At 36.9% G+C, this 13,025-nt stretch overlaps 1 protein-coding gene across 4 annotated transcripts in view; it reads left to right on the forward strand.

The window, feature by feature from the left end:
• RB1CC1 (RB1 inducible coiled-coil 1) overlaps positions 1 to 13,025 on the forward strand; it is a 92,745-nt gene that overhangs the window by 69,119 nt on the left and 10,601 nt on the right. For all 4 annotated transcript variants that reach the window (XM_062188499.1, XM_062188502.1, XM_062188500.1 and 1 more), the window contains exons 16-19: positions 1,428 to 1,593; positions 4,430 to 4,538; positions 4,644 to 4,884; positions 12,303 to 12,357. In XM_062188499.1, coding sequence (XP_062044483.1) covers positions 1,428 to 1,593; positions 4,430 to 4,538; positions 4,644 to 4,884; positions 12,303 to 12,357 — 571 coding nt within the window. The remainder of the gene's footprint in view (positions 1 to 1,427; positions 1,594 to 4,429; positions 4,539 to 4,643; positions 4,885 to 12,302; positions 12,358 to 13,025) is intronic.

Consider the following 13,025-nt stretch of genomic DNA (forward strand, 5'->3'; position numbering starts at 1 on the left):
CTAGCTGAAATCTACTCTATTTCAGGATTGTTTACTGTATTCCAGTTTCTTACCAATACTGCTTTTCATAGTTTTCTTTTTAAAACCAAAATTCACATCATATTGTTTTCTAGACAGAATTTTTTATTAACTTCTATCGTACTTAAAGGAAAAATTGAAACCATCACTATTCGTGATGGTCCCACTTCTCCAACCTCAGTCCATATTATTTTCCTTGATTTGCTGCCTGGAACCTGGCATCTTAGCTTTTGCTCATGATAATGAAAGTTTACCATAAAATGGTAGAGATATTTCTTCAAGGAAAGCATGAGTTAAACAGGGTTATTTTTAATCACTGTCCATACTTAATTTTATCCTAAGCACTTTTTTTGTTAATCTGAGAGTTTTTGTATTCTGATTTCTCAGTAACACTTTGGTTTATGCAGCCTGTCACTTTTCCAGCAATGCTATGATTTTTAACCTTCTGTCTCTCCTGTAGTTCTAGAGAAAAATAGCAATTTCTCTTCTTTTCCTTCTATTTAGATGAATTATAGAATAGAAAGTTACTATTCCAGCTTTTCTAGAAACAAAGCATGAAAACTTAGATTTTCCTAGAGGTTTTAGTCTCAAGGTATATTTTTGACAACCACATATCTCTGTCTTTTAGGAGGGTAATTTGAGCATCAAGCAAAGTTTGAGGAAAATAAGTGGGTACAGGAATGTGTAGATGTGCTTTCTGTTATTTATTTTTTTTTCTTTTATATGTTTATTATCTAGCAAAATGGACCAGATTCTAATTTATGGAAATTATAATCTTTCAATGTATATAACTGTAAGGTATTTTTAAATATTTTGCTCAGTCATGAAAATTATAGGAATTACAAAACAAATTTGAAACTGACTTTTTCTGAAAATAGATTAATTTTTCATCTTGAAATTATCTGATAAAATTATTCTACCATTTATTGGCAAAGTGCTTATCATCTGTATAAGTCTTTTATGTTTTACTTGTGTTCTGGTTTACTTTTTTTTAAAGATTTATTTATTTATTTGCAAGTCAGAGTTAGAGAGAGGTCTTCCATCTGATGGTTCACTACCCAATTGGCTGTAACAGCTGGAGCTGTGCTGATCTGAAGCCAGGAGCCAGGAGCTTCTTCCGGGTTGGGGCCCAAGGACTTGGGCCATCTTCTACTGCTTTCCCAGGCCATAGCAGAGAACTGGATCGGAAGTGGAGCAGTCAGGTCTTGAACTGGCGCCCATATGGGATGCCGGTGCTTCAAGTCAGAACATTAATCAGCTGTGCCACAGCGCTGGCCCCTATGGTTTACTTTTTAGCTAGAATTCACATAGAAAATTTTTTCACACCATATTAGTTCAAGGAAGACCAGTCTGTATACTTTGATTGCATCTGTAATTATAAAAAATTAATAGTATTTTTAACTTTGAAGTTCTGCTGCTGAATCTGCCAGGGAGGATTCTTCAAGCTTAGTTGCTGAACTTCAAGAAAAGCTACAGGAAGAAAAAGCTAAATTTCTAGAACAGCTTGAAGAGCAAGAAAAAAGAAAGAATGAAGAAATGCAGAATGTTCGAACATCTTTGATTGCAGAGCAACAGGTTTGCTTCATCCCCATTTCATTTGCGAATTAAATTCATTGTGTAGCTGTTTCTAATATCTTAGATGTGATTTTCCTTACATTGAATATTATTTCCATTAAATTTCTACACAATAGTAGTACATCTTAAAATAATGTTAACAGTAATTATGTCATTTGATCTCAGGCGCTTCAAAATTAGGAAATATGAATGCTTTGTCTGGTTTCTTCATTACCTGTATTATCTCGTGTGGATCATTTAACATCGTTAAAGCTAGAGTTAGTTTTCTCCAAAGTAATGAATGATGTTTACCACATAGAGGATATTTGAATTTTTTCCCTGAGCTCTGAAATTCTATTATCCTAAGATAAAGGCTGATTAGTACCAATTTATCACACATTTCTTTTTGTGATTCTTACGAGGCTGAGTGGTACATTAAGATGGGAGTATTGCTGAACTTTGCTGATTTGGTTATTCATTTTTGTTGGTCAATGATAAGAGTTTGTGTTTATGAGGTAAAGGTGAACCAGATCACACAGGACTAGAATGCCTTGAGAGGACAGCAGTTGAAGAGAAAGAGTGTCATAGTTGTGTTTACATTTAGTGGACATCAGCCATGAGACTATGGGAAAAATGAGAGGACTACACGACAGGCAGCTTCAGGGGCAGTTGAGTGGCTGTTGCAAGCCTTGCTAAGGAAGATAATGACATACTTTTTCATCCTGAGGGATACATCTCTCAAGCTACTATGTGTTATGAAATATGTACACCCATAATGTGGTATTTTTCTTTTTCCAAAAATACTATGATTAATTAAAGTCTTTATAGAATTTGAAAAGGAAATTAGGAAACACAATGAAAATAAGAAAAAAAGCAGCTCAAGCTCCTTGAGAATTTTTAAGTTTCAGAAGCCTAGTGGGAGAAAAGTGTCCCAGAAAAAAGCAAAATGTGGCTTCCTAAAAATCAAGGAAAGCAAGTGTTTAGAGAATGGGAATAGTAGTTCTCTTATATTCTGTCCCTAGTCGTCTTTGTGAGCACATACACAATATCACGTTTTCAAAATTAAGTAGGATATGAATTAACTGAAATCAAAACTATGAAATTAATGGCTGTGTAATTTTTTTTAAAATTTATTTATTTTTTTTGACAGGCAGAGTGGACAGTGAGAGAGAGAGAGACAGAGAGAAAGGTCTTCCTTTGCTGTTGGTTCACCCTCCAGTGACCGCCACGGCTGGCGCACTGCGGCCGGCGCACCGCGCTGATCCGATGCCAGGAGCCAGGTGCTTCTCCTGGTCTCCCATGGGGTGCAGGGCCCAAGCACTTGGGCCATCCTCCACTGCACTCCCTGGCCACAGCGGAGAGCTGGCCTGGAAGAGGGGCAACCGGGACAGAATCCGGCGCCCCGACCGGGACTAGAACCCGGTGTGCCGGCACCTCAAGGTGGAGGATTAGCCTATTGAGCCGCGGCACTGCCCGATGGCTGTGTAATTTAAGTATTTTAAGGCCTCTTTTAATATTTGTAAAAGAAAATTAGAAAAGATGAGTTATGAGATGCCTTATAATTTTCAGTAGTGTATGTTTGTGTGTGTGTGTGTGTGTGTTTAGTGGTACTTAGATGCTTTTACTGGTATCTATCTCTATGCAGATTATTTTTGTGTTGTGGCTACATGGTTCTTATTTAGCCTTCTTTCTAACATGCCTGTTACAGCTTGTGATAATCATCCTAAAATCCTTTTCATATTATAGAAATAGCAGAGATATAAAAATAAGCAAAATTGCTCAATGTGATTTTACAAATATTTTATGTATAGAGAGATAATATATGAGGATACTTCAAGAAGTTCACTGAAAGTTTCTGATAGAAAAAACTGCTAATGTTTCAATATTTAGAAATTTATTTATTTGGAAGCCACAGTGACAGAAAGTGGGGAGATAGATATCTTTCATGCACTGGTTCACTTCTTGCTTGGGCCAGGAACCAAGAACCAGGAAGTCTGTTAAGGTCTTCCATGTGTGTAGCAGGAACCCAAGTACTTGCCATCCTCTGCTGTCTCCCAAGCAAAACAGGATGCTAGATCATGAGTCATGCAACCAGGACTTGAACCCAGCGTTCACACATGGGATTTTGGCATCCCAAGCAGCTACTTGTGTCACAATCCATTTCCTCTATTAATCTTTTTTTCAAAAAATGTCATTCTTTCCCGTTAATTCTCCCAATTGTCAGCATTACTGAGATTATTCATTGATCAGGAGACCATAGAACTCTATGGGAAGAGTCAATCTAGATAATTTCATCATTCTTCCCATTATCTTTATATGTCAGCAGTTTTCTCATGAGATCTGTGCACATACATAGATGTGTTTCTTGGTAAGAGCATTTAACAGTTGAGTAATAACAAATCAAACCAATACAGATCAGATCTACTGATCATTGCAAATAGCCAGATGTGAGAAACAGGATAGAGTAACCTGTAAATTGTAAAGTGATAATCAAGATTTAGCTAAAGAACAAAGGAAGAATTTTGAAACAAGAAGATCACTCAGAGAGAAAGGTGTCTAACAGCAGTCTTCAGGTTGTTGATCATTTCACTTGTTTATCTCAAAATGATTGCTAGTGCTTTTCCTCTGACAATAAATACATGGGTAATAATGAGAATTTATTTTAGATACTATATTGGAATGAAAGAAAATGCAACCTTTAGCATTTATATAGCATTTTTATTGAAAATAAACATTCATGACTCATATTTTCTACATGTGTAACTGTACCACAGAAAAGAATATTTGCAAGTTTATTTTCCCAGCCTTCTCTGTTAAATGTGGGCATAAAATTAAAATAATTATTCTGTTGTTCCAGACCAATTTTAACACTGTTTTAACAAGAGAGAAAATGAGAAAAGAAAACATAATAAATGATCTTAGTGATAAGTTGAAAAGTACAATGCAACAACAAGAACGGGACAAAGGTTAGTACTGCTTGTGATGTCTTTTTAGCTCCTTTTTTAAAGTGGAAGAAATATGCATTTGGTTTTTCCATTTTGTATGCTTATTTTAATTTGGTGATCTTTCAGATTTGATAGAGTCACTTTCTGAAGATCGAGCTCGATTGCTTGAGGAAAAGAAAAAGCTTGAAGAAGAAGTCAGTAAGTTGAGAAGTAGCAGTTTTGTTCCTTCACCATATGTAGCTGCAGCCCCAGAACTCTATGGAGCTTGTGCACCTGAAGTCCCAGGTGAAATAGATAGACCTGTCCTGGAAACAGCAGAAGAAGGAAGAGTGGATTCAGCAATGGAGACAAGCATGATGTCTGTACAGTAAGTTTGCCAGTCTTCTACTGTGTTATATAAGACATTTATTTATTTATTTTCAACATTTTATTTAAGGCATATAGATTTTATGTATTTCATATATACAGATTGAGAAACATAGACTTCCCACCATACCCTTCTTCTTGCCCGCATGCCCACCCTTCTGCCTCCTCCCTCTATTATTATCACTCTTAATTTTTTTTAAAAAAAATTTATTTGAGAGGTTAAGTTACAGACAGAGGGAGAGACAACAAGAAAGGTCTTCCTTCTCCTGGTTCACTCCCTAAATGGCCACAACGGCTGGAGCTGGGCTGATCCAAAGCCAGGAGCTGGAAGCTTCTTCCGGGTCTCCACTCAGGTGCAGGGGCCCAAGTGCTTGGGCCATATTTTGCTGCTTTCTCAGGCCATACCAGAAAGCTGGATCAGAAGAGAAGCAACTGGGACTAGAACTGGTGCCCAGGCCATAACAGAGAGCTGGACTGTAAGAGGAGCAGCTGGGACTAGAACCAGTGCCCATATGGGATGCCGGCACCACAGGTGGAGGATCAACCTACCATGCCACAGCACCGGCCCCCAACTCTTAATTTTCATAAAGATCTGTTTTCACTTTACTTTATACTCATAAGATTAACCCTACACACTAAATAAAGAGTTCAGCTAATAGTAGGAGGAAAAAACACTGTTCCTCAACAACAGAAACAAGGGCTGTAAACAACCATTGGATCTCAAAATGTCAGTTTCACATGTACACATCTCCATTTATGTGATCTCTTAGTTACCACAGATCAGGAGAAATTATGGTATTTGTCTTTTTGGAACTGGCTTATTTCACTAAGTATGATGTTTTCCAGATTCACCCATTCTGCTGCAAATGACAGGATTTTTTTTTTTTTTTACTGCTGTGTAATATTATATAGTGTATATGTGTATATATATATATATATATATACACACACACACACACACACACATAACCATAATCCCCTGCCATGTTTCTAGCTCTACCATTAGGGGTGTGTCCGAGTGAGTGTGTGCCGAACTGTACATCTCTCTCTCTTATTCCCACTCTTTATTTTTAACTGATCAAATTTTAATTTGGTTTAAACACCGTAGAATAATTCTATGTTAAGTAAAGAGTTCAACCGATGGTATTAAGTAGAAAAAGAAAATACTGAAAAGAATAAAATAGTAAGCTGTTCCTCAACAGGACAAGGGCTGATCAAGTCATTGCTTCTCATAGTATCAGTTTCACATCTACAGGTTTCCTTTTAGGTGTTCAGTTAGCTGTCACATACAAGGGAGAACATAGGCCATTTGTCCCTTTGGGATTGGCTTATTTCACTCAACATGATGTTTTCCAGATTCCTCCATTTAGTTGCAAATGACTGGATTTCATTTCTTTTTACAGCTATGTAGTATTATGTAGAGTATATATCCCATAATTTCTTTATCCAATCTTCTGTTGATGGGCATTTAAGTTGATTCCATGTCTTAGCTATTGTGAATTGAGCTGCCGTAAACATGGAGGTGCAGACAGCTCTTTGATTTGCCAATATAATTTCCCTTGGGTAACTTCCAAGGAGTGGGATGGCTGGGTTGTATGGTAGGGCTATGTTCAGATTTCTCAGGTATCTCCAAACTGTCTTCCATAGTGGCTTTACCAGTATGCATTCCCACCAACAGTGGATTAATGTGCCTTTTTTCCCACATCATCTCCAGCACCTGTTGTTTGTTGGTTCCTGTATGAAAGCCATTCTAACTGGGGTGAGGTGAAACCTCATTGTGGTTTTGATTTGCATTTCCCTGATGGCTAGTGATCATGAACATTTTTTCATGTCTGTTGGCCATTTGGATTTCCTCTTGAAAAATGTCTATTTAAGTGCTTTGCCCATCTCTTGAGCGGGTTGTTTGTTGTTTTGGAGTTTCTTGATCTCTTTGTAGATTCTGGTTATTAATCCTTTATCAGTTGCATAATTTGCAAATGATTTCTCCCATTCTTTCAGTTGCCTCTTCACTTTCCTGACTGTTTGTTTTGCAGTACAGAAACTTCTCAATTTGATGTATCCATATCCCAGTTGTTAATTTTGGCTTTGGCTGCCTGTGCCTCTGGGGTCTTTTCTAAGAAGTCTTTGCCTGTGCCATTATCTTGCAGGTTTTCTCCAATAATTTGATGGGTTGGAGATTTAGATATTTAATCCATGTTGTGTGGATTTTTGTGTAAACATGTAAGATAGGAATCTAGCTTCATACTTCTGCATGTGGAAATTGAGTTTTCCCAGAACCATTTGTTGAATAGACTGTCCTTGCTTCAGGAATTGATTTTTAGCTCCTTGATCAAATATAAGTTGGTTGTAGATGTGTGGATTGAATTCTGGTGTTTCTATTCCATTACACTGGTCTATTGACTGTTTTTCTACCAGTACCATGCTGTTTTGATTATAACTGCCCTGTAGTATGTCTTGAAATCTGGTATTGTGATGCCTCCAGCTCTGTTTTTTTGTATGTATAAGATTGCTTTAGCTGTTTGAATTCTCCTGTGCCTCCATATGAATTTAAGCATCATTTTTTTTCTAGATCTCATGTCTTTGGTATTTTGATTGGTATTGCCTTGAATCTGTAAATTGCTTTTATAAGAATGGACATTTTGATGATACTGATTCTTCCAATCCATGAACATGGTAGATTTTTTCATTTTTTGGTATCTTCTTCTGTTTCTTTCTTTAATGTTTTGTAATTCTCATCATAGAGATCTTTGACATCCTTGATTAAATTTATCCCAAGGTATTTGATTTTTCTTTTGTAGCTATTGTGAATGAGATTGATCTTGAAGGTTCTTTCTGAACCATGGCATTGTCTGTGTATACAAAAGCTGCTAATTTTTGTGTATTGATTTTATATCCAGCTACTTTACCAAACTCTTCTATGAGTTCCAATAGTCTCTTTTTATTTTTTTTATTTTTTGACAGGCAGAGTGGACAGTGAGAGAGACAGAGAGAAAGGTCTTCCTTTTGCCGTTGGCTCACCCTCCAATGGCTGCTGCGGCTGGCGCACCATGCTGATCCGAAGCCAGGAGCCAGGTGCTTCTTTTGGTCTCCCATGCTGGTGCAGGGCCTAAGGACTTGGGCCATCCTCCACTGCACTCCCAGGCCACAGCAGAGAGCTGGCCTGGAAGAGGGGCAACCGGGATAGAATCCGGCACCCCGACCAGGACTAGAACCCGGTGTGCTGGCGCCGCAGGATTAGCCTATTGAGCCGCAGCGCCAGCCTCCAATAGTCTTTTAATGGAGTTCTTTGGTCCCTTTACATAAAGAATTATGTAGTTTGACTTCTTCCTTACCAATTTGTATCCCTTCGATTTCTTTTTGTTGCCTAATGGCTGTCTCTGGCTAAAACTTCCAGAACTATATTGAATAGCAATGGTGAGTGTGGGCATCCTTGTCTGGTAACAAATTTCAGTGGGAATGCTTCCAACTTTTCCCCATTCAATATGATGCTGGCTGTGGGTTTGTCTTAAATTGCCTTGATTGTGTTGAGGAATATTCCTTCTATACCCAATTTGTTTAGAGTTTTCATCATGAAAGGGTGTTATATTTTATCAAATGCTTTCCCTGCATCTGTTGAGATAATCATATGGCTTTTATTTAACAGTTTGTTAATGTGGTATATCATATTTAATGATTTTCAAATGTTGAGCCACTCCTGCCTACCAGGGAGAAATCCCACTTGGTCTGGGTGGATGATCTTTCTGATGTGTTATTGGATTCCATTGGCTAGAATTTTGTTGAGGATTTTTGTGTCCATGTTCACCAGGGAAATTGGTCTGTAATTCTCTTTGTTGCATCCTTTTCAGGTTTAGGAATTAAGGTGATGCTGGCTTCGTAGAAAGAATTTGGGAGGATTCCCTCTCTTTCAGTTGTTTTGAATAGTTCAAGAAGAATTGGAGTTAGTTCTTTAAATAGATAAACTGATAGAATTCAGCAGTGAATCCGTCCATTCCTGGGCTTTTCTTTTTTGGGAGGGCCTTTAATACTGATTCATTTTCTGTCTTGGTTATGGGTCTGTTTAGGTTTTCTATATCTTTGTGGCTCAGTTTAGGTTGGTTATACTTGTCCAGGAATCTATTCATTTCCTCTAGGTTTCCCAGTTTGTTGGCATATAGCTCTTTGAAGTAATTTCTGGTAATTCTTTTTTATTTCTTTAGTGTCTGTTGTCACATTTCTCTTTTCATCTCTAGTTTTATTCACTTGGGTCTTCTTTTTTTGGTTAGTTGGCCCAATGGTGTGTCTCTTTTGTTTGTATACCCTAAAACTCCGAAGAAATTACATATTACAGTCTTTAGAGCTCATATATCTTGTAAACTGTGCTATTTTAATTCTTTATGTTAAGGAATTGTGAGAAATAATTTTAATGTAACAGGTTAATCATTTTGTTGTTTTCATACTGCATCTAGTATGTACACCAAAACTTACCTGGACTGCCGTAATAATCACTGTAATAGAGTTGGAATGTTCTCATTTACAAGGGGCTGTTTAAGTTTTGCCATCCATTACTTAGGAGGTCATGGAGTTTCTGTAGTAATCAATATATTCATTTTGGTGAGGGAATAGCAATAGGCTGTTTCTGAAGTATATAATTGATGTAGATTTCTCTAGTTTGGAGAAAAATACTACAACTTTGTTACCTTTAGAATTGCAGAGGTTTAGGGCTTAAGAGTTGATGTTACGGGCCTGGTGCTGTGGCATAGCAGGTAAAGCCACTTTCTACAGTGCCGACATCCCATATGGGCACTGGTTCAGGTCCCAGCTGCTCCACTTCAATCCAGCTCTCTGCTATGGCCTGAGAAAGCAGTACAAGATGGCCCAAGTGCTTGGGCCCCTGCACCCATGAAGTTAGAGGGAATTTCAGAATTGGAGAGGGCTCCTGTTCCTCAGTTCACCAAAATAGTTATTTACTATTTAGATGCTTTGAAGTGTGACTTTGACCCACTCTAATGAATCAGAAATGGATTGAAAGGAGAATGAGTACTTTCAGACACAAAATCAGAGTATGAGACTCCTGTGTCATAGGAAACAATGAAGTAAATAAGGCTTTAGAGGAATAGAGCAATGCAGTTACAATCTTAGAAAATAGTTTTGCAACTCAAGTATGTATCAAATCACAGAGTAAGTCTCAGAATTCTAAAAATTGATATTAACTAAAATAAGAATCAATACATCTGGTATTGATCAATACATCAATACATTCTGATTTCATATCAGAAAATAAATTATTCAGAGTTATTCAGAACATACCTTCATACTTCTCAAGGAAAGAGTTGTCAAATTTATTGCTAGTCTACAGAGTTTTGTTTTTTTAAAGATAACGATCTTCCATCTACTACTAGTACACTTCCCCAAATGGCTGCAACAGCTGGAGCTAGGCCGAATCAAAGCCAGGAACCTGGAGCTTCTTCCAGGTCTCCCAGGTAGATGCAAGTTCTCAAGTACTTGAGCCATCTTCTACTGCTTTTCCAGACAAATTATCAGGGAGCTGGATCGGAAGTGGAGCGCCAGGACTTGAGTTGGAGCCCATATGAGATGCAGGCACTGGGGACGGCAGCTATTCTGCTATGCCACAGCACCAGCCCCACAAAGATTTTTTTTTTTTTAAGTTATATTTAATTAAGAACCGTCAGTTTATCAATTGACAGATCTACTACTACTGAGATGATTACATAATTCTTTCCAAGTAATCAGTGAATATGATTACATGAGGAGATTTTCTATCTAGCCTTTACTTTGCATTACTCAAATACCTCATTAGAAGTCATGACAACTATGTCATATTCAGACTGCATGGAATTTAACAAGATAAAATTGTCAGTATGATTCTTTTCATCTATAATTTGCAAATATTATTAACTTAATATCTATAAACATAAAAATCAGATCTGTGGTTATGTTCTGCTTCAATCCACATATTTGTATTTTGTATTTATTTGAATATTCACTAAACACACTTTCTACATTGTAACTCATTTACTATCATTAATTCATTTTCAAATTACTGCTAAATATACTTCTAATACACTACTTGGCATATACATGGGATACCCAGATGGAGTTCCATGCTCCTGGCTTCAGCCTGGCCCATCCCTGGCCATTGTGGCCCTTTGTCAAGTGAATCAGGGAATGGTTCTCTTTTCTGTATCACCGGTGGTAAGACTTAAGTGCTTGGGTCATCTTCAGTTGCCTTCCCAGGCACATTAGCAGGAAGATAGATTGGAATCAGAACAGCCAGGACTCAACTTCCAGGAGCTGAGAGCTTTGTCTGGGTATCCCACATGGGTACAGGAGCCCAAGGACTTGAACCATTTTCCACTGCTTTCCCAGGAACATTAGCAGGGAGCTGGATTAGAATTGGGAGTGGCTGCCACTTGCACTGGTGCCCACATCGGATGTAGGTGTCATGGGCCCACTATATCACAGTGACCCACTATATCACAATGCACTCCTCACAACTGCCTCCTGTTGCAGAAAAGGACAAGCTAATCATGAAATTAATATGGAATACTAAGGGACCCAGAATTGCCAAACACCTTAAAGAAAAAAGTTGCCAGGCTTTAAAAATTTGTAAACTAAAGTAATAAGCCATGATTTTAGTGGCCTGACATAGGTATCAATGAAATAGATTTGTGATTTCAGAAATTAATGCCTACATTACAGTCCAAGATACAAGACATCTTAATACAGGAAATCATTGCCTTTCAACAAATGGTGCTGGGACAGCTGGATATCCACATGCAAAAGGGTGAAACTGGTCTCTTTCCTCCCTATGTACAATAACTTACAATAGATCATACTTAAATATAAAAATTAATATTATAAACCTCTTACAGGAGTAAGTCTTCATTACCTTGTATTAGGCAGAACCTCATCCTAGAAGAATTAATATGATACAAAAAAATTGGGGAAATTATACCTATAAAAGGACTTTAAAACCTTAGCAATATTTTCCCTTCTTTTTAATTTTTGAATTTTTTAACTTTTGTAGTTATGCTTTGGGTGTTTTACTGTAATGGACAAGAGCACATGTGGGATAGTGACTGCATTACAGTCATTTAGTAAGTCTGTTGATGTTCTTAGTAAATAGGTTCACTCATTCAGAGTAAGAAGAATGGTTCTTAAGCCTTGCAGAAAAATGTGAAATTTAGAGATTAGCCTAACATAACTGTATACACAAAGTTTTGGTTATAATTTCAAAAGATTTATTGACCTAAGTCTTGGTACAATAAGTAAACAACACTAATTTTAAATAAGCCGATTTTGAAAAATTAGTACAAATTATAAATTTGTTATAATATATAGATTTACATCTCTAAATTCTTAATTGGAAAATACAAAGTTCAGAATTTCAGAAAGCTAAAATCATTCTCTCACTTTTAGAGAAAATATCCATACACTATCTGAAGAAAAACAGAGGATAATGCTGTTAGAACGTGTAAGTACATTCTCTTCTTAAAATGCCATTTGTAATATGTTCACTTCTGATATGCAATTGTGGAAACTAATTATGAAAACATATAATGTACTGTCTTTGTTAATGTTTTGAGAAGTCTTATCATTTGCATTCCTAGTTGCTACACAGTATGCAGTGGTATTTCAAGGCTCTTATTTGTCATAATTAGAGTTCAGTAAAATTACATATGTGAATTTTATATATTTCAGAAAGAAATTATTAAGTGTTTTATTTTGGAAATAGACAAAAATATAATGAAAAAAGGAATTATGTGATTTTTTTAAAGTTATGTTTTTAGTAAAGTTTAATTGAAAGGAGCAGAAGAAAATTGACCATAAGAGGTTTCTCTGTAATTGTGTATAAAATTGCACATGTTTGGCAAATCTTTATTCATAGACTTGTTTTTGTACTTTAAGATTTTTGGCATTATCTTTCTACAAGCTTAATTTTATGATAAAAATCCAGTCAAAGTATCACAACTTGTTCAAATACAGAATTATATTGTTTCGGTTTTTTTATTTGAAAAGCTATGGGGCAGGGTACAGGGAAGAGAGAGAGAGAGAGAGAATGAATCTTCCAGCCGTTTGCTAGTTCACTCACCAGATGCCAGCAGCAGCTGCTTCTGGGTCAGGCCGAAGCCAAGAGCCTGC

The sequence above is a fragment of the Lepus europaeus genome, chromosome 4 (assembly GCF_033115175.1).
Source record: "Lepus europaeus isolate LE1 chromosome 4, mLepTim1.pri, whole genome shotgun sequence".
Lineage (NCBI taxonomy): Eukaryota > Metazoa > Chordata > Mammalia > Lagomorpha > Leporidae > Lepus > Lepus europaeus.